The sequence below is a fragment of the Chelonia mydas genome, chromosome 5 (genome assembly GCF_015237465.2).
Source record: "Chelonia mydas isolate rCheMyd1 chromosome 5, rCheMyd1.pri.v2, whole genome shotgun sequence".
Taxonomy (NCBI): domain Eukaryota; kingdom Metazoa; phylum Chordata; order Testudines; family Cheloniidae; genus Chelonia; species Chelonia mydas.
In genome coordinates, this window is record NC_051245.2 from 20,637,560 (window position 1) to 20,659,871 (window position 22,312).

A 22,312-nucleotide genomic window follows, 5' to 3' on the forward strand; every position below is an offset into this window, starting at 1 on the left:
TGACTTTCATGGATTTTGCCACCCGATGGCCGGAAGCAGTAGCTCTAAGCAACACCAGGGCTAAAAGTCTGAGCCAGGCACTAACAGACATTTTTACCAGGGTAGGTTGGCCCTCTGACATCCTCACAGATGCAGGAACTATGGAAAGCCTTTGGGAAGCTCATGGGGTGAATCACTTGATTGCCACCCCTTACCGTCAAACAAATGGCCTGGTGGAGAAATTTAATGGAACTTTGGGGGCCATGATACGTAAATTTGTAAATGAGCACTCCAATGATTGGGACCTCATGTTGCAGCAGTTGCTCCTTGCCTACAGAGCTGTACCACATCCCAGTTTAGGGCTTTCACCATTTTAACTTGTATATGGCCACGAGGTTAAGGGCCATTACAGTTGGTAAAGCAGAAATGGGAGGGGTTTACACCTTCTCCAGGAACTAACATTCTGGACTTTGTAACCAACCTACAAAACACCCTCCGAACCTCTTTAGCCCTTGCTAGAGAAATCCTACAGGATGCTCAAAAAGAGCAAAAAGCCTGGTATGATAAACATGCCAGAGAGCGTTCCTTCAAAGTAGGGGACCAGGTCATGGTCTTAAGGGCGCTCCAGGCCCATAAAATGGAAGCGTCATGGGAAGGGCCATTCACGGTCCAGGAGCATCTGGGAGCTGTTAATTATCTCATAGCATTCCCCACCTCCAACTGAAAGCCTAAAGTGTACCATATTAATTCTCTAAAGCCCTTTTATTCAAGAGAATTAAAGGTTTGTCAGTTTACAGCCCAGGGAGGAGATGACACTGGGTGGCCTGAAGGTGTCTACTACGAAGGGAAAAGTGCTGGTGGCATGGAAGAGGTGAACCTCTCCATGACCCTTGGGCGTATGTAGCGACAGCAGATCAAGGAGCTGTGTACTAGCTACACGCCGACGTTCTCAGCCACCCCAGGACTGACTGAACGGGCATACCACTCCATTAACACAGGTAATGTTCACCCAATTAAAGCCCAACCTTACCGGGTGTCTCCTCAAGCTAAAACTGCTATAGAACGGGAGATCCAGGATATGTTACAGATGGGGGTAATCCGCCCCTCTGGCAGTGCATGGGCATCTCCAGTGGTTCTAGGTCCCAAACCAGATGGGGAGATATGTTTTTGCATGGACTACCGTAAGCTAAATGCTTTAACTCGCCCAGACAACTATCCAATGCCACGCACAGATGAACTAATAGAGAAACTGGGACGGGCCCAGTTCATCTCTACCTTGGACTTAACCAAGGGGTACTGGCAGGTACTGCTAGATGAATCCGCCAAGGAAAGGTCAGCCTTTACCACACATGTCGGGCTGTATGAATTTAATGTACTCCCTTTCGGGCTGCGGAATGCACCCGCCACCTTCCAAAGACTTGTAGATGGTCTCCTAGCAGGATTAGGAGAATATGCAGTCACCTACCTTGACGATGGGGCCATATTTTCGGATTCCTGGGCAGAACACCTGGAACATCTACAAAACGTCTTTGAGCACAAAAGGGAGGCAGGACTAACTGTTAAGGCTAAGAAGTGTCAAATAGGCCAAACAGAGTGACTTACCTTGGACACCAGGTGGGTCAAGGAACTATCAACCCCCTACAGGCCAAAGTGGATGCTATCCAAAATTGGCCTGTCCCAAAGTCAAAGAAACAGGTCCAATCCTTCTTAGGCTTGGCCGCATATTACAGGCGATTTGTACCGCAATTCAGCCAAATCACCGCCCCACTGACAGACCTAACCAAAAAAAACCAGCCAAATGCAGTTCAGTGGACCGAAGAGTGTCAGAAGGCCTTTAACCAGCTTAAAGCGATACACATGTCTGACCCTGTACTAAGGGCCCCAGACTTTGACAAACCATTCCTAGTAACCACAGATGCATCCGAGCGTGGTGTGGGAGCAGTTTTAATGCAGGAAGGACCGGATCAAGAATTCCATCCTGTAGTGTTTCTCAGCAAGAAGCTGTCTGAGAGGGAAAGCAACTGGTCATTCAGTGAAAAAGAATATTGCACCATTGTCTACGCTCTGGAAAAGCTACGTCCATATGTTTGGGGACGGCGTCTCCACCTGCAAACCGACCATGATGCACTACAGTGGCTTCATACTGCCACGGGAAATAACAAAAAACTTATTCGGTGGAGTTTAGCTCTCCAAGATTTTGATTCTGACATCCAACACAACTCAAGAGCTTCTAACAAAGTGGCTGATGCACTCTCCCGTGAAAGTTTCCCAGGATCAACTGGTTAAAATCCTCCTTGAGATGTGGAAAATATTGTTAGTCATAAATATAAAGGGAAGGGTAAACACCTTTAAATCCCGCCTGGCCAGAGGAAAAACCTGTAAAGGCTTAAGAAGCTAAGATAACCTCGCTGGCACCTGACCAAAATGACCAACGAGGAGACAAGATACTTTCAAAGCTGTGGAGGGGGGAGAAGAAACAAAGGGTTCTCTCTGTCTGTGTGATGCTTTTGCCGGGACCAGAGCAGGAATGCAGGTCAGAACTCCTGTAAAGAGTTAGTAAGCAATCCAGTTAGATATGCGTTAGATTCTGTTCTGTTTAAATGGCTGATAAAATAAGTTGTGCTGAATGGAATGTATATTCCTGTTTTTGTGTCTTTTTGTAACTTAAGATTTTGCCTAGAGGGATTCTCTATGTTTTGAATCTGATTATCCTGTAAGGTATTTACCATCCTGATTTTACAGAGGTGATTCTTTTACTTTTCTTTAATTAAAATTCTCTTTTAAGAACCTGATTGCTTTTTCATTGTTCTTAAGATCCAAGGGTTTGGGTCTGTGTTCACCTATGCAAATTGGTGAGGCTTTTTATCAAGCCTTCCCCAGGAAAGGGGGTGTAGTGCGTGGGAGGATATTTTGGTGGGGAGACGTTTCCAAGTGGGCACTTCCCCTGTTCTTTGTGTAACACTTTGGTGGTGGCAGTGTTTAACCTAAGCTGGTAAGAATAAGCTTCGGGGGTCTTTCATGCAGGTCCCCACATCTGAACCCTAGAGTTCATAGTGGGGAAGGAACCTTGACAACATGTGACTTGTCCATGTGACTCCAAAACTCCATCTTGGAGCTGGCCTTTGCAAAGGAGAGAGGAGGGGGTCTCCACCCACAAGTGAAAGTCTATTTAAGCCCCTGGGAGACCCCCTCCATTTTGTCTTCAGCTGGCTCAAGAGAGAGCCTCTCCACCCCAAATGATACCTGGAAGAAACTAGGACAAAGGACAGTAACTACAGAGGGGGTGAGTGATTGCTGGACCCAGATTAGAAGAAGACTAGTCTGTAAAAGAAGCTTACTGGAACATCTGAGGGTGAGGTTTCATCTGTAATCACTTTCTTACTGTATTAGGCATAGGCTTGCGTGTTTTATTTTATTTTGCTTGATAATTCACTTTGTTCTGTCTGTTATCACTTGGAACCACTTAAATCCTACTTTTTGTATTTAATAAAATCACTTTTTATTTTAACCAGAGTATGTATTAATACCTGAGGGGGGCAAACAGCTGTGCATATATCTCTGTCAGTGTTATAGAGGGCAAACAATTTATGAGTTTACCCTGTATAAGATTGATACAGGGTAAAATGGATTTATTTGGGGTTTGGACCCCACTGGGATGTGGGCATCTGAGTGTTAGAGACAGGAACACTTCTTACGCTGCTTTCAGTTAAGCCTGCAGTTTGTGGGACATGGTTCAGACCTGGGTCTGTGTTTGTAGCCGGCAAGCATGTCTGGCACAACCAGGCAGGGTTCTGGAGTCCCAAGCTGGCAGGGAAGGCAGGGGCAGGAGTAGTCTTGGCAGATCAGGGACTTATTCCCTTACTGAATGAGGGAGGCTACCTAGTGACAGAGGATGTGGAAAAAGCTAATGTACTCAATGCTTTTTTTGCCTCTGTCTTCACGAACAAGGTCAGCTCCCAGACTACTGCACTGGGCAGCATGGGGGAGGAGGTGACCAGCCCTCTGTGGAGAAAGAAGTGGTTAGGGACTATTTAGAAAAGCTGGATGAGCACAAGTCCATGGGGCACTGCACCCAAGAGTGCTAAAGGAGTTGGCAGATGTGATTGCAGAGCCATTGGCCATTATCTTTGAAAACTCATGGCAATTGGGGGAGGTCCCGGATGACTGGAAAAAGGCTAATGTAGTGCCCATCTTTAAAAAAGGGAAGGAGGAGGACCCGGGGAACTACAGGCCAGTCAGCCTCACCTCAGTCCCTGGAAAAATCATGGAGCAGGTCCTCAAGGAATCAATTCTGAAGCACTTAGAGGAGAGGAAAGTGATCAGGAACAGTCAGCATGGATTCACCAAGGGCAAGTCATGCCTGACTAATCTAATTGCCTTCTGTGATAACTGGCTCTGAGAATGAGGGGAAAGCAGTGGACGTGTTGTTCCTTGACTTTTGCAAAGCTTTTGACATGGTCTCCCACAGTATTCTTGCCAGCAAGTTAAAGAAGTATGGGCTGGATGAATGGACTATAAGGTGGATAGAAAGCTGGCTAGATTGTCGGGCTCAACGGGTAGTGATCAATAGCTCCATGTCTAGTTGGCAGCCGGTATCAAGTGGAGTGCCATAAGGGTCAGTCCTGGGGCTGGTTTTGTTCAATATCTTCATTAATGATCTGGAGGACGGCGTGGACTGCACCCTCAGCAAGTTTGCAGATGACACTAAACTGGGAGGAGTGGTAGATACGCTGGAGGGTAGGGGTAGGATACAGAAGGACCTAGACGAATTAGAGGATTGGGCCAAAAGAAATCTGATGAGGTTGAACAAGGGCAAGTGCAGAGTCCTACACGTAGGACGGAAGAATCCCGTGCACCGCTACAGTCTAGGGACCGAATGGTTCGGCAGCAGTTCTGCAGAAAAGGACGTAGGGGTTACTATGGACGAGAAGCTGGATATGAGTCAACAGTGTGCCCTTGTTGCCAAGAAGGCCAATGGCATTTTGGGATGTATAAGTAGGGGCATTGCCAGCAGATTGAGGGACATGATCATTCTCCTCTATTCAACACTGGTGAGGCCTCATCTGGAGTACTGTGTCCAGTTTTGGGCCCCACACTACAAGAAGGATGTGGAAAAATTGGAAAATGTCCAGCGGAGGGCAACAAAAAATGATTAGGGGACTGGAACACATGACTTATGAGGAGAGGCTGAGGGAACTGGGATTGTTTAGTCTGTGGAAGAGAAGAATGAAGGGGGATTTGATAGCTGCTTTCAACTACCTGAACGGGGGTTCCAAAGAGGATGGATCTAGATTGTTCTCAGTGGTAGCAGATGACAGAACAAGCAGTAATGGTCTCAAGTTGCAGTGAGGGAGGTTTAGGTTGGATATTAGGAAAAACTTTTTCACTAGGAGGGTGGTGAAGCACTGGAATGCGTTACCTAGGGAGGTGGTAGAATCTCCTTCCTTAGAAGATTTTAAGGTCAGGCTTGACAAAGCCCTGGCTGGGATGATTTTGTTGGGGACCGGTCCTGCTTTGAGCAGGGGGTTGGACTAGATGACCTCCTGCGGTCCCTTCCAACCCTGATATTCTGTGATTCTATGATCAGTTGGCAGCCTCAAGGGGGTTTCTGTGATCCAACCCGTCACAAACATTTTCCACTTGGAGATGGACATGAGCTATAAAGCTTGACTCTTTATCTGGATTTTTGACCTACTACCACAAAACTCAAGATTATTTGTATCTGGGATTTTGTTTTAGTGAAGGGCCAGCTGCAACATTCGGATTTTCTGAACTTTCCCAAAGTTCAGGGGTTTTGGTTCAGACTCATCTCTGTAAAATGCAAAAATGGAGTAAGGAACATCCAAAACCACTCTGCATTATAGTTATTCCAATATTGGCATTGCTTTATAATGACAAGTAGCTGTCATTTTCACAGATGTATGCTGTTGCACACCTTAATTAGATTAGTGAGTTTAATTATATGTGGCCAATGAGTGATCAGATGTTAATAGAATCATGAAAAGTTAGGGCTTCTCTAATTTTACAGTTGACAGGGGACACTGTAAGTATGGAGCTGCAGATGCCTTTTCAGTGCCTCCTCTTAATTGCCACAGAAATTGATGCCTAAGTGTCACTGAATTTCATGACCAAGCATAATCTAATTTACATGGAAAATCCCATGCCTGGCTGAATGACATTATGAAATTGGTTTTTAAATTTCATTTGCACGTTTTAGATTAATCAACATCCTAAGCAAGGTGAAACTGCCCTGAGTCTTCTGAGCAAAACCCCTATTATTCTGAAAAAGTGTTTAAAACCTGATGGATTTTCAAAATGACTTTAAAAATGGGTAACACGAAGCTATTAATATTCCTGAAGGAAAACAATAAAATTGATCTTGAAAAATGCTCAGGGCTTTCCCCAAGTCCTGGCTACAATACCAGGAGCATATGGATTGGAGTTTGGGAAAAATGCATCTAAGCAAATGTCTCCTTTTCCTATTCACCTGAAAAAGGGAAGATTCTTGACCCTAAAACTAGTTTCTCATGTTTTATTGTTCCGTACCACAGGGTGACCTGCCCTTCTAGCAAGTGCTGAAACCCTGCATGCAAATGAAGACTAATTTCTGATGACTTACTGTAGCAAGCACAGCTCACTAACCCCAGTTAGTGGATGAAAAGGAGTTATGGCTTGGGCTCCCCGTTCCAAGAGAGCTAAGAGCTAGAAAGAAGGGTCCTACAGGAAAACTCAAGGAACAGTCTGTCAGAGAGATTGTATGTGAGAGAGAGAGATTGCACATATGAGTGAGTTTAGGCTGTTTTACGCTAAGTTGCTGTTATTTCAACTGTCAATAAAAGAAGAACCCTGGAAAGCAAATGTCTACGTTACACAATTCCCTTGACTGATAAAACCCTAAGTAACTTCTCAAATAAGCAGAGCTTGAGAGAGCATGATCACAGTGCATAAAACAATCAAGTTCCACAGAGTTGCTCTACAGGCCCTCCAGTCCACACTCGGGCTGTGCTCAGTCCTGTGAGATACAAAAAGTGATGGGGGCACATCCTGTAGCATCACTGCAATGCAAGCACACCACTCTGCACTGGACATGAATAAAGTTGCTGGTGCTGGAAGCCATGTGTGACTGGGGACCAGGACATGGAGCAGTCCTCAATGCACAGTGAGGTGACTTTTGGCTAGGGAACAGTGAATAGGTAGATAACATGACAAGCCAGGGGGTGGGGAGGGGTTGGAGGGGTTGAGATGGGGGGAGAGTCCTGGGGAATTGTGGGAAGGCACTGGAGAACTAACAACCATCAATTGTATTATGACACTAAGTTGTGTCCACACTAGAGATAAATGAGCAACATTTGAAGGCTGTTTGCTTGCGGTCTGCCCTTACTTCTGACCATGCTAGCTGCCTCAGGTGATGGCATGAGCAAGACAGGACTGAAGGGGTTTTGTATCTGGATGAGGAGTGAGTTAATTTGAACATCTGAGTCAGATCGCAGAGTACATTGTCTTGATCTCATAGACTTTCCCATGCCTCATCATGATACCTGGATTGGCAGAAACTTACTAGAGAGAGATCTTATCTAATCCATCTATTTTATCTATTTGCGTTGGGCATTTATAGGGTATGCATCACCAAGGTATGCAGCTGCCAATGTCCAAAAGTAAAGTCGGTAGTAGGGGATTTTCCAGAGCAGGCATAGATTCAGTCCTGCCATACAACTCCTTTCTGAGTCAGAGTAGCCCCTTTAAATGTGATATAGGACATTTAGCTTTCTCTAAACTGCAGTTTCGGATTCTGAAATCGTTTAGCTTATTTAATAGATTTCTGCATTTATGCCCTTTGTTCAGACTATTACATTTCGTGCTTTAGAAATATATTGTTTTCTCTGAATCTAAACATCCTAAAGCAATCACACCTAAAGGGAGACCAAATAAATGAATATAATAATGCTTTATTGTGTATTTTAAAATGATAATTAAAATATTATTTAGAAATGTAAAACATTATCATCTTACACTGAAAATGTAGGTTTTATTCATTTTTAGAAGCACAAACCCTAGTGTCATAATTGTTTTTATGAAATCAGAACCAAATATTTGGAAACAGCACTTGTTTGTGTCTAAACATTTCCCCCTCCTTTGTTTGCAACCCAAACACTGCTGCACAGGAGAACAGGGTGAAACTAACTTCTTCATAAATAAACTCACTAGCTTGTTTGAGAGAACTGTACACAGGAACCAAGGATCATAAACAACCAACAGCCAGCCAGGTTTTTACAGTCCTTTCAGTCGGAATAATCTCAGGCAAGCTAAGCGAGGACATTTATTCTTTATTATTATTTACATCAGATTGTTAACCTGTCAGTGTCCGTTTAATTTTATGGAGGCAATTGCACATCTCGGCCACTGAGAGTCTCCCTTCCCCTTTGTCTCCCAGAGAAACTTAGGCGGAGTGGAAGCCCAGATAGAGGGAGTGGGGAATAGAGGGGACAATACAAAGCCATCTCAGCACTGGGGATATGAACCAAAAGCGCTAGACAAAGAGCAAAGGGGTGGCAAGAGTCTGATCACAGCGGCCCATTGGGAACCAGCCAAGGAGATTCCTTCACCTCCACCTCTCCGGCAGCAGCCTCCCCACACAGCCAGGGGAGCGTTACAGTCAGTCCCCCTCGCCCTGCTGCTCTCCCCTCCTTCCCCCCTTCCTTTAATTTCCAAAAACTGCTACCAAAAAGGGGGTGGGGGAAGCCAACAAATCAACCCAACTTGGCGGTTTTACGCCCCTACCGACCGCGTCTTTGATTGGGCGGGTCAGGCTCTTTCCCCGCCCCAGTGGGCTGTGGCGGCGGCGGGGTCTCTCTGCTGCTGGGAAGGGACTGGAGCGTGGCTGGGGTTTGTGTGAGCGGGGCGCTGGCCTGGCGAGGCGGCGGCAGCACGGGCGCGGGGAGCAGAGAAGGGGCAGGATCGGTGCAGCGGCCGCTACCGAGCCAGCCCGGAGCCGAGCAGCAGCAGCCGCAGCGAGAGCGGGGCTCGGGGCTGCCGCCTCGCGTTCCCGCCCACCAGGCAGCAGCTGCGGGAGTGCCCGCCCCGGCCCCCCGTCTGCAGGGAGCACCCTGCCCTGAGGGAGGTGCGGGGCTTACCTGGATTTACTTGCCCGCGGGCTGGCTGCGTGCATCGGCGGGGCAGTGCCCTCTGCCAGCGAGCCCCGCCCGTGCACGGCCGGAGAAAGGGCTGCCCGGCTTTCGCTCCCTCCTCTGCCGAGCGGGGCGCTCGCCCAGCGGGACCCATGGCGAGCGGGGCTGTGGAGCCGGTCTACGGACTTTCTGAAGACGAAGTAAGTCGCTGGGGCTTGTGACACTTTACCTCCCCCGCGCCCCATTCCCGGCCGCGGTCCCAGCCCGCGGCTCGGAGGGGCCCGGCAGGAACGCCCTTGCACCGGCCCCGGGGCTGCCGCTGCCCTGCGCCGGGCTGCCGGCAGAGCGCTGGCGGGGAGGAAGCTGTAATCCGGCTCGCGGACACCCGGCCGGGAGAGGCGCTCGCGCGGCGGCAGCCCCCAGACCCCCATCCGCGGGGACCCCCCCCCGCGGGCAGCAGAGACCCGCTCCCCGCCTGCAGCGTCCCTGGCTCCGGGGAGAGCCCCAGCGCCTCCGCCCCGCTCCCTTAATGGCGAGGGTCGGGCAGGGAGCCGGAGCGTAGCCTCCCAGCCATTGCCGCTGGCCCCCGGCGAGGCGGGGCGGCGCTGGGCTGAGGAGCCCTTCTCCGCGCGCTGCCGGCAGGTGCTGTGAGGCCGGGGGCAGGGCGCCCCTGGGCCACGGTCTCTGCCGAAGGGCTGGGGGGCGGTAACCCGCTGGGCCCTCGCGGCACGGTCCCCGCGGGCAGCCCATTGCACCGCGGGTGGGAACGCCGGGAGCTCCGGTGTGTGGGAGCCGCGGGGCGGCGACTGCGCAACCCGTGCTGCATTACTCAGCACGCAGGTATTTCCTAGCCCGGTGAACGGGCTGAGCTGCCGGCAGCGCTGGGGTTCCCCTTCCTCCCCGCCCACCCTTTGGGGAGGGAGCGTGGGGGCTGCGTGGGGTTTGACAACGGCATGGCCGGGGGCTGGCGGAGCCATTGTCAGCCTCCGCGCTGGGTCTAAACGGGGTTCCGGGGACGTGTTGGGTGCCGACGGCTGCTTCTGGCTGTGTCAGAGCAATTGGTATGTCCGCAAGTGTGACTGTAGGTCACCGGGCACACCCTCTGTGTGTGTGTGTGTGTAATATCGATGGACATAATAATGGATGTGTGAGGTGCCTATGTAAATTATCTTTATCGGGCAGTGAGGCCATAGTTCAGAGAGATTTTTATTTTTAAATCTATAGAGCCTTCAATCTGCTCGCCTGCAAAGAACTACACCAAGTGCTCTTGCATAAAGCCAACGACTGTTAACTGTTTAGATCCAAAGAGCAGGCGGTGTCTTATTTTACCTACACACTTACCATGTACATATGCATTGTCTTCAACTCCTGCGCTCTCGGTTTGTTGCTTGACTCTTCAGGGCAACGTTTGCCTCTACTTGTGTAGCACCTAACACAATGGGGCCCTGATCCTGACGGCCTCTTGAGTGCTGTGTACAGTATAATTATGTACAGCAGGGCCCCTGTATTTTTATTTGTCTGTAAAGACATGTGTCAGTGGCACTACATACCTGATATCTTGGACATTTCAGTTATGTTGAACAGACCCTCTTTATGCCATTGTAGTGTCACCTAGGCCTGCCTTGTTCTTGTTCTCTTATCTGATCTTTCACCTTGTCAGTAGAAAGGAGGCAGTGTCCCCCAGAAAGTGGCAAGATGCAGACATTTGGGAACAAAGAACTAGGCTTCAGACTGAGGTATTGTAGGTGGAAAGACAGTCTTACTTAAGGTCTCTCTGAATGCACTATGTAGGAATACAAATTGCTGAGGGACTAAATACATTTTGTTATATATAATGAATGAGACTAGATGTTTGGGTTGCATGCAAAGTGTTTTATATCTGGGAGCTAGTGTCAAAGTCAACTTTGTGTTTAATGGTGAATGGAGATGGAGCTTGATTGTCTTATCAGTCCTGCTGGTTAGCCAAATTATGCAGTGTATGCCAGTTTTATTAACTAGTGCCTTGTGTAGAAACATGGGTGTTGCTAACAAATTGAAGCTTTGCAGACAGAATAGTCCATTCTACTGCGTCTGATTGGAGACTGCATTGTTGAGATGCTGTGTGTGGCAAAGAATAGTTACCTTTGGTCAGTATGCATAGTGGTCAATATAACAAATACCCAAACAAAGGTGACATGTTCTATTTATAAACTCTTCCAATTTCATATATCTTCTTAGGGTCAACTTTAATGCTGCCACAGGCCAGCATCTTGATAACCAAGGAAATAGCTAGTAGCTATGATGGGCATCATAGCAAGAGATTGAGTGTAAATGCTGTTGAACTACTCCAGTTCTTATTGAAATTGACTGTTGTACTCAAATTGAATCAAATCTTGGTGACTACATTATTGAATTCAAACTAGGTAGGATCCTTTGTGTGTGGGTGTTGGTGTGTTGAGGATTGTTTCGTTTATAAAGCTGTGAGAGCGAACAGATACAAACAAGTTTTGTACAAACGTGGGGAAAAGAGAATGCATTAGAGGAGGTTTAGCTGTTCAAATGATTAAGATGAAGACAAAATTAGACTCTCTCTGCAATTCCTTTCCTCCTTCATCTGGCTTTATAAACCTTTTTCATGTACTCTTCAAAAGCAATCTTGGCTATATGTGAATCCTCAGGAACAAAATACAGCGGAAGCTCAATCTAAAGAACTCTCAGCACCCTCTCCTTATTTTATTGACTGGGATCATCTGAAGGCTTCTGATGTCACCCAAGCAGATCAGATAACTAGGATTCTATTGTAGTATAAACTGTAAAAGGCTCAGAATCCTGCACTGACATAGGCCTGTTATTAAAGCCCTCAAGCATTACAGTAAGTTGAGGAAACAACTAGGACAACTGCTGTATCTGCAATACTTTGCCACTTTGTGGAGGTTTGGGGCATTCATGTCTCAGAAGATCCTAGCAAATGTATAGCTGTCAAGAGAACCGAGGTCTAGGAACTACCATGCTGCTTTCAGAAGAGACGGATGAATAGTGACCATTTAATTCTGTGGCTTTTCTTTTTCTTGTTGTGTGAGAGAGAGCTTTTTCCTTTTGATACTTGTGCTTGTAAAAGGTGTTGGGTTTGGCCTATACAGTGATAGTGCAGGCTTTCCATTCTGCTCCACCTGACAGGTTTCAGAGTGGTAGCTGTGTTAGTCCGTATCAGCCAAAAAAAAAAATGAGGCGTACTTGTGACACCTTAGAGACTAACAAATTTATCTGAGCATAAGCTTTCGTGGGTTAAAGCCCACTTCATCAGATGCATGCAGTGGAAAATACAGTAGGAAGAGAGATATACAGAGAACATGGAAAAAATGGGGGTTGCCATGACAACTCTAACATGAGTAATCGATTAAAGTGGGCTCTTATCAGCAGGAGGAAAAAAAACTTTATCACAACAAAAGTTTTTTTCCTCCTGCTGATAATAGCCCACCTTAATAGCTGATAATAGCCCACCTTGTTAGAGTTGGTATGGCAACCCCCATTTTTTTCATGTTCTCTGTGTATAATCACACCCATACCCCTACTGTATTTTCCACTGCATGCATCTGATGAAGTGGGCTTTAGCCCACGAAAGCTTATGCTCAAATGAATGTTAGTCTCTAAGGTGCCACAAGTACTCCTTTTTCTTTTTGCTGATACAGACTAATACATCTACCACTCTGAAATATGTCAAGTAAGTATGTGTTAAATAGATATTAGCTTGGGTTTCAAGTACCTAACTAAAAGAACCTCTGTGGCACTGTAACATTTTTGAATAGGCAATGATACCGCATTTAGAAATGAAACCAGACAACTTTAAAATGTTGTGGGAAGTGATACGAGTTGACTATATATGTATCTTAAAGTCTGAAACTTCCAATTAGAGTAAATTTAATAAGTCATGCTGAAATTTTAGGTGACTTCTATGATGGATTTGATGCACTGTTAACAATAAATATAGCTCCTATAACTCTCTCTCTGGTGATAGATTGTATCACAGACGATGCATGTGGGAAGCGAGGTTGGCTTTTTGCATGTTATGTTTGGCTGTTCCTGATAGAGTTCTATTGTTCTGGAGCAGTCTGCCTTGTGAAACCACGTGCCTGTGCTGTAGAGCATCATTCGTACTGCTAACAAATGTGAGCTGCACAGGTTTCAATGGGATTATGGGAAGCAGTCTGTAAAATTCCAAAAGAAGAAACTATTATAGCTGGTTTCTTAAATGTATTTAACGTAGGCTACCATCACTGTCTCCCTTGGATCCTGAGAACTTCTTGTTTTTTCTCTTTCTGTGGCTGATACTGGAACAGCAGTTTTGCTTTAAATTCCTAGTTTCACTTCCTCGAATATATTTGCTTACTCCTACTCCAAAGGTAAATTTCTCCACCCCTCTGGTCCCATGTCCCTTCCTTGTTTTTGAGAGGGTCAGGCGCACATGAGAGTTGGGAGATTTTTTTTTTTTTGATGCAGTAAAGGAAAAATCAGAACTGGTTGTGGAGTAAGTGTGTATAATTTTGTGTGTGCGCTTTTAGAGACGAGCCTGAATCAAAGCCAGATCCGAACGTCCTGGAGGTTCGGCTCAAGATCTGAACTCTTCAGTGTAGGTTCATCACTCCCTGATCTTTTTAAAAACTGAGACTCTAACTTGGATTTTGTGTGGGGTTTTCAAAACTGCCTAAGTCACTTAGTGCTTTTGAAAATCCCTTTCTTAATTCATGTTGAGGTGAAAAAACACCTAACCTATTGGAAGATTTTCTGTCTCAAAATTTTTAAGTCACATATGTAATCTCTTGAAAATATAAAAAATAATCAGACACTTATCTGTGATTTGTCTTCCTACCTTTTCTGAATAGTCTATGATAAAACAAGTTATGAAGTTAGTCATGACACAAACAATATGCTAATTATGAGCAACTAAAACATAATTGCACAACAGTTAATTTTTCTGTCTTTGAACAAGCATTAAGAGTTTCAGTGGAAGATCTTCTAAACCTTTTTTGATTTCTCTTTGTGATACTAGATTCCTAACACAGTGTCTAATAACCTTTTACCAGATATATGTAAAATTCTATATTCAGATTACAAAGTTGAGATAAAGAACCATTCTTTCTATGAAGATAAAGTGTAAAGAAGTGTTTTAGGTTGAATCTGTCGGGTATACTGCTATTAAACCCTTTTGTGGGGCACAGTAATGCATTAGTGATGAAATGAGGCCAGTAAAAATTCTCACAAGCCAGTCAAAATGTTCTTTAAACCTAGTGAGTTTTGTCATTTATCATTGAATATTTATGGGGGCAGATCCTCAGCTGGTATAAATTTCCATTGAAATTTGAATAAGCCATTGAAAAGCCATAACTATTTACATCAGTTGAGGATCTTCCCAATGGTGTTTAGAGATTGATGAGAATTGATGTTTGTTTCCTGTTGTCAATAGGCTGCCTTCACAATGTGGCTAAAATTAATGATAATCTGCTATAGAGATTGGCAGCCTAGCTTGCGATCCTAAAAACAGGGATGCTTGTTTATTACACAAATATAGTAAGCTTTTTTAAAAAGCTGTGTACAGCTTTTTTTATATATATATTTAAACAGCATCTTTGTAATATTTGTCAACTGTTTTGCATAGTAAAACATTGAAATGCCATTCTGCTGAAAGAAACCTTTTTTTTTTTTTTTTTAAAAAGAGAACATGACTGGTGTATGTATAACAAATGCAACAAACTGCTAAATAGCTGTTAAGATTTCACCATTATTAGGTAAGAAATGCAAAAGTTAGTGTTCACATGTTATTGGAACACTGGTGCTATATAATTATTCTGTGCTGTATTCAACAGTCTGTCTTATACACTTGCAGCATATACACTAAAACAGACTATATAGCTGTGGCTTCCAAAGTAGCCTAAGGGATTTGGACACGTAATTACCATAGAAAGAATGGTATCCATATTCCACAGTAACTATAAAAATCTCACCATCACAGGTTAACTGGCCCTTTAAAAGTGAGCATGGTCTAGTGCACCTATGACTGATCACCTGCTGCCTAGTTGGGCTTAAGGGAAAGTACCTGGGCCTGATAAAGGGGGAAGCAGGGAGAGGAAGCTATGGCACTTTACATTGACCTAACCCATGTAGTGTAGACCAGTGGTTCTCAAAGCCGGTCCGCCGCTTGTTCAGGGAAGGGCTGCGGGAAGTGGCGCGGGCCAAGGGACGTGCTGGCCGCCCTTCCCGCAACCCCCATTGGCCTGGAGCGGCGAACCGTGGCCAGTGGGAGCCGCGATTGGCCGAAACTGCGGACGCGGCAGGTAAACAAACCAGTCCGGCCCGCCAGGGGCTTTCCCTGAACAAGCGGCGGACCTGCTTTGAGAACCACTGGTGTAGACCAGGTCTTAGAGGCTTCTGCTCTTGTTTGTTTGGAGTTGGTTTTCTGGTTAAGAGCACAGCAACTTGGCTGTATCTTTTCTATGCAAAAAGATAAGACCTAATTGCAGTGGGAACAGTGACCCATAATTGAAAAATGGGCTGGAGGCTCTCTTCAAAGTAAAGTAAACTACAAAAAAAGAAAACCAAAACATTTTAAGAGACAAAATATGGAAAATTCCACCTTGAGCCTGGGGCAAGTGCTAAGTATTTTGGAAAGTTATGAGTGTGCAAAGGCGGGGAGGTTGGTAACCTCTCTGAAACGTCACAGCCAATGCTCCTATTCTTAATTTACAGTCACTTGCAATTGTTGGAGATATGTACGATACCAAAAAAGCCAGTTGTGTTACTGTAACTACATACATATTCCTCCTCCCCACCTTGGGTACTGTACAGAGTTTTGATTAGTAAAATAGAGAACTGACACTTGCATCAAGATCTTGTGAAAAATAGCGGCTGCATTAGATGTTTGCATTTTATAAGCAAGTGGCATTGTTATGAGCGTCAAGGATGTAAGTAATTATATATGTGTGTGTTTTCTCTAAAATTACTGGGTTGCAGTTGTCTGTGTAGTACAGTAATTTTGGATTTTTCTTTTTTTTTTTTTAACAAAGGCTTGCCTTTAACCCTGCTTTTAATGAGTAATAGGTATGTACGTTTTGTATTCGCAGCACTAGCAAATAAAATACTAGCTTAACGTATTTAAAGTAGTGTAGCTTTGTTGCATTAAAATGTGGGTTCTGTGGTCTGACCAACCAGTGTCTTTCATGACAGTGGAAAATAGGCTGTCTTGACATTCTCTCTTGAATGCTGGCGAAGTATGGTGCTGGATGTGTGTCTGCAGTGATTTCTGTAATGCTACTGAGGGGCTTGCGAAAGAGAGCTTAGCTTCTCCATCTCTTCCCTTTTGTTCCTTGGTACAGAATTGTTTCAAGCATCATTTCATGGACTGGCTGTTGGAGGGCACTGCCCAATGGTAGAATGAAAGTGATCACGTCCATCATTGTGCATCAGTAGTGCTGTCTTGAAAAAAGACACCTTAGCCTCTTGTATAACATCCCAACATAACTCGAGGGAGGCATCAGGCTTCTTGGTATTATGAACATGGTTCTGTGAGGCTGTAGCTACTTAATAAGCCTGTGTATGCGGTTTTCTTTTTTTGAGCTGCTATAGCCAGTCAGACATTGAGTGAAATTTGGGTAGAGTTTTCAGAGGGGAAGCAATAGGGGTGGGCTTTCGGATGCAGGAAGAAGCAGCATCACACAGTCTGAGGAGGTGATTGGCATCTGCAAGTGTGAGGGCTTCACAGGGCATAGCCCCTGCCTCTTGTAGCCTGGATGCAGGTCCTCCTTGACTATAGACTATCTGTATTTCAGACTTGATGCATCTGCTCAAGGGAGCTGTGTCAGGGTTTGTGGGATAGGTGCAACAATCCACAGATCTTGGCAACACTGTCACAGTGCTGCATCTGAAGCTAACCGATACATGCAACAACTATTCAGAGAGTCCTGGTGCAAGAAGAAATGGTGGAGTACTATCTAGTGTAGATGGAAACCTTGGATTTCAAGTGATCCACTAACATGAACTGCTTGGCTGATAACTGAAGCCAGGTTTAGCACTTCTGACTGACTTAGATTAGAAGAAGATGGGAATTTAGTAAACTTGAGAACAGTAAAACCTCAGAGTTACAAACACCAGAGTTATTAACTGACCAATCACACACCTCATTCAGAACCAGAAGTATGCAATCAGGCAGCAGCAGAGACAAACAAAACCAAAAAACAGTACAGTACTGTGTTAAACGTAAACTGCTAAAAAAAAAAACGGGGGCGGGGAGCAGTATTTTTCTCTAGCATTGTAAAGTTTCAAAGCTGTATTAAGTCAATATTTGGTTGTGAACTTTTGAAAGAACAACCATAATGTTGTGTTCAGAGTTCTGAATATTTCAGAGTTATGAACAAACTCCATTCCCGAGGTGTTCGTAACTCTGAGGTTCTACTGTAATACAGAACCCTTTGGGAGATGTAGGTTTAGGGCTTAAACAAGATTTGTAAGGGGTGTACACTGGGTTTTTTGGTAAGTACATTTGAAATCTCCTGCCCCCCAAACCCTAGTGAGCTCTGGATACATGATACTTTGCATTGTAAGAGCTGGGGTGCAATAATAAATTATAGGAGCAAAACCAGAGAGAGATTCTTATAACTTTTCAACAGAATCTTGACCCAATCATAGCTTGTGTGTTCTCTTTCTTGCAATCTATGGAGTAAATCCTACTAACTCTGATAAGTTCCTTTGCCTCTCTGGCTTTCATTCGTACTTCTTTTTAAAGGTTAATTTTTAATGGCTTTGCATCAGAAGATTTTATTACAGCAGCAAAACAAATGTCATCCGGTTGCCCTGTCCCATGTGAAAGAAACAAGTGCAATTCTGTAAACATTCCATTTCAAGAATGTGACTGTACACCAGGAAAGAGGAACGCAGTTCTACTACTGGGCACTGCAACTCAGTTTAGTGTTTACCATCAGCTGGAATTAAGAAGTGTGTGTGGCTTTCAAAAGCCTTCAACCCACTGTCATGCTGACTTGGATATCATAGCTTTTTGATAATAAAAGCGAAGGTATGAATTTAAAATACTTTTTGTGCAGTAAATAAATAAATTAGCTGTGGAAATAAGTAAAATGTTGTTAAGGAAGTACTGTCAAGTCTGACATGCCCAGACTCTTATTTGGTGGGTGTGGAAGCTTTATTTTAAAAAAACAAAACAAAAATCCCACTTCTGATTTAAAATATAACGTAAAGCTCTCTGAACTGCTTGTCCCTCTAAAATGAGAGCTGCTACACAGAAACAGTTCTGACTGGGCAACAAATGCAGTATATGTAATTGCAGTTTTCTCCCTGAGGTCTCTGTCTTGATTCTTATGAGCTGGCAGGATATGGCTACATGCCAGATTTGTGCTTTTAGAGATCAGGATTCTTGTACATTTTAAAACGCTACTGGTCATGAGAATGGAGGCAGGAAGTATGGAGGAGAGCACATGTGTTACTACTGCAAGCCAAAACAAAGCTGTTAAATTCTTTTTTTTTTTTTTTTTTTTTGGGTCTTTGGATAGGTGTTCCTTCTTTTAGTCTTGTAATAAAGGGAAAAAGTTAATTTTCATTTTATCGGAATCATTCACACCAACTCACTGTGTCTTTATTAATACCCCCCTCCCCCCATGCAGAACTTGTGTACAATCATTTCTTGGGGTTTGTTTTTTAAGCTTTGATAAAGTTCCAGTTCTTGGCTTGAGATAAACTATCATATTTCCTGTACTTTATTATTTAGAAAATCAAAAATTGTTTCAATTGCACAGCTTCTACTGGACTTTAAAATTTCTTCTTATATATTATCACACTAAATAGCATCACAGGGTGTATGCAGGATAATGAATAGGAATAAGACTTTTTTAAAGCCTGGGAATCTTCTCAGCAACAGAATGTGTTTGGTGGTTGTGTCATCAGAAAACTTAGATTCTGACCTATTGCAGTGATGCCAGGCTTGAGATAAATGGTATCAAGAGTATCTCTCTGTAAGGTCTGCTTTCTCTTTGTGCATGTGCAAGTGAAGCAGCAAAATTAACTTGACAAAATCTCTAAAGAACCTCTGCTTTCCACTTTGTTTCTCTGCTCATGCCTGTGTCGTGGTGATGGTTTTGGGTGGTAGGAAAGTAGAGAAAAACTAATCTCCAGGTAATAAAATGAAATGGGAAGATGAAGCCTTCAAAGATTGGGATTTGATTGCATTTATTCTGAGATCTATGGGAAAAAGTTTATTGCATTGGCTGAATATAAATAAGCAAACCCAACAATGGCAAACTGCTGGATGGGGCTGCGTGTTCTTTAATGTGTTCAATTATTTATCTCAATATTTACAAAACTGTAGAGGTACCTGTTCAAGGAATACATATATTAAGAATGAGCTAATTACTTTAACATCAAGATAATATATACTTTCATCTATTACAGGTTGGAGGAACATGCGAGTGGGGGGAACTACCTTTCACATGCCACAATATTTGGGTCCTAATAGTTTAGGAAGCTTAGGAAGATAGCTGTCACTTGTTTGCAAAAACTTATTTAACTTTCTTAGTGTGACCTTTTGATCAGAAGTCAATCCTGACACAGCGCAAGGGCTGGGCCTACCTGAGAAACACTCCGGAGCCCCGCCGCTCCATGTCAGGTGCACCAGGTGAGGGCAGGTAGGCTCAGCCTGACAGGATCCAAGTGTGGAGGGATTAGTACGGGGGGAATCCAGGTGTGGGGTGAGAGGGTTCTGTGTGGGTGGCTCAGTGTGGGGTCTGAGTGCCAGGAGATCTGGATGCAAAGGTGCTTGTTTCGGGGGCGGGTGGGGGGAGAGGGTGTTTTAGATGCAGGGGCAATGGGACTCTGCAGGGGCCATCCAGGTGAAGGTGGTTGGGGCTTTGGGTATGGGGGCTCGTCACGGTGGTCAAGATGTTGGGGGATGAGGCTTGTCAGGGTGGTGGTTCAAGTGTAGGGGGCTAAGCTGGGTTGCTTCTGTGGAGGGGTGGGTCTGGATGTGGAGGGAGAGCTCAGCAGGGTCTGGGTACAGGGGGGAGGGAGGATTCAGATGCAAGGGTTGGGGCTCAGGGGTGGGACTTTGTGGTGGAGGTTTGGGGGTGTGTGTGTGTGTGTGGGGGGTCTGGATGCCCAGGAGTTGGGCAAATAAGGGAGCATCTCCCTGCACAGTCACACGTCTCCCTGCAGTTGAGGAGCAATGGGGTGGGGGAGGTTTCTGGGAGTGGGTCAGCCCTGGCCACTCCATACAGGGGAAGTGCACTCCTCCCCCATGCCCAGCCCAACCAGGACTAGCATTTGATCCTGGCGCAGGGTAGGAGCCAAGAGTCGGGGCACCTCCAGCCCTGGGTGAGGCTGGGGAGAGCTGGATGCAGGGGAGGGGGCTCTGGATACAAGAGGTAAGGCTTGGATGTGTGTGGGGGCTCTGGGTATGGGGGGTACTCGGATGCATGGGGGTGGGTCTGACCCAGCACCAGCCAGGGTGTCCCCAGCAGTAATTTACCTTTTCTCCTGGTGCCTGAAATGATGCACCTGTACTGCTGGGGAGGTGCATGTGACTGCTCTTGCAGCTTCCCTTTGCTTCCCCATCAGAAAGTCATTTTTCAGTGGGGAAGCAAAGAAATCTGCAGGGCACATGAATTCTGCACATGTGCAGTGGTGCAGAATTCTCCCAGGAGCAATGTCCTATAGGGGTATGAGTTCTCTAGCAAAGAGAACTGGGAGAGCAATTGTGCGTTTGTTCCCGATGCTCGGGGGCAGGGATCAAACAGGGCTGGCCTTAGGGAAAATAGGACTCTGGACAAACTTCTATTTTGGTGGCCTCTGATCCTCCCCCATCCTCTCCAGGTTGCCCCTAGGCCATGGTGCCTTCCTACCCTCCCCCCTCCCACCCCACCATTGCCCCAAGCTCCCTTCTGTGGCTTCGCACTCTGGGCCCACCCTGCTTCTTGCCTTTTGACTATAGCACCTTGGGCGGTCGCCCACCCAAAATGCCAGCCCTGGGAACAAAAGAAGCCCAGACTTTAACTCTATAGGGTACTTATATTGTTCGCTTTTGCTGGTTGGTGGTGTTGAGAGAGCAAATCTGGGCTTTGATGCAGTGGATGATGGAGTTAGGCAATTACATAATTGGCTGCTCAAGACACATTGGCTGTTCCATGGAGTAATATATGTATATAATATTACTGCTGGGGAACTCTCACTCAATACATGGATAACTAATAACTGTTTTCAAGTAACTCTGCTTCAGTATTCTGGTTAGGTCAAGGTCTTGCTAAATCTTGGTTCACTGAATTAAATTATAGCTGTATTAAAAAAAATCTCAGCCAGTATTTGCTTGTTTGGACTCCACAAAATAATCTTTAAACTGACTTTTGGAATAAGAATCTTTAACAGAGCGCAAGACTTTCTGCAGTCACTGAGCCAACTCATGGTTGTAGTTTAACATAGTAAATTTAAATTGGACTGTATATATGGCTTGTTACATCTGTCAAATTTTTCAGTTTATTGGCTTGTAACTCAGTTCTTTGTTTCTAAGGGCTTGATTTGATGTAGTGTTGCTTAGTATTGTGGCCATTATGTAAATAAATCAGTATATGGGGACGTGAGAAAATATGCATTTTTTATAGCACTTCAAATTTGAAGAGACATCTAACCAGAATCAAGATTAAAGGCAATAGAACCTCCCCCACAGCACTCCCTGTTCTTCCAAATAGGTGTTTACAGTGTGTACTGTAATATCCTGTTTGGGAGAATGGGGAGCTGTGTGGGGGAGATGGTTGCATTTAGATGCCTCTTCAAAATGTAATGTGCTATAGTGAGTGAGTTGCTTAACTCCTTAAATTGTGCCCGGGGGATGTCATTGGTTTTAGATAGCAACGAACGCTTGGAAAACAAACCTAGGATCTTGGGCCAGTTAGCTTTCCAACAGCCTGGAACTGAGGGCCATGAATGTCCTCTGTCTGGTGAACTTTAAGGTATTTTTTTAAGATGCCAAATTATCAGGGCTGTGTAACTACAGCTGATTCTTGGATTGCTCTATTGCCTCTTGCTGGAAAACCATAACTTAAATAAATCCTATTTTACTTACATCTTACATAGCACAATAGTATATGACACTGCATTATGAAGGTGCAATGCTACAAAATAAAAACCCAGAAGAGCCTTCCAGTATAACCTCAGTAAGACCAGTGATGGACCTACTACTCGTT

At 44.9% G+C, this 22,312-nt stretch overlaps 1 protein-coding gene across 5 annotated transcripts in view; it reads left to right on the plus strand.

The window, feature by feature from the left end:
* Positions 1-8,810: 8,810 nt before the first annotated feature.
* Positions 8,811-22,312, plus strand: part of NEDD4L (NEDD4 like E3 ubiquitin protein ligase) — a 364,715-nt gene continuing 351,213 nt past the window's right edge. For 2 of the 5 annotated variants that reach the window (XM_043546253.1, XM_043546254.1), the window contains exon 1: positions 8,840-9,304. In XM_043546253.1, coding sequence (XP_043402188.1) covers positions 9,257-9,304 — 48 coding nt within the window. In that variant the 5' untranslated portion in view covers positions 8,840-9,256. Of the gene's footprint in view, positions 9,305-22,312 lie in introns of all 5 variants that reach the window. The other 3 variants (XM_037902588.2, XM_037902589.2, XM_037902590.2) reach the window with 3 other exon arrangements.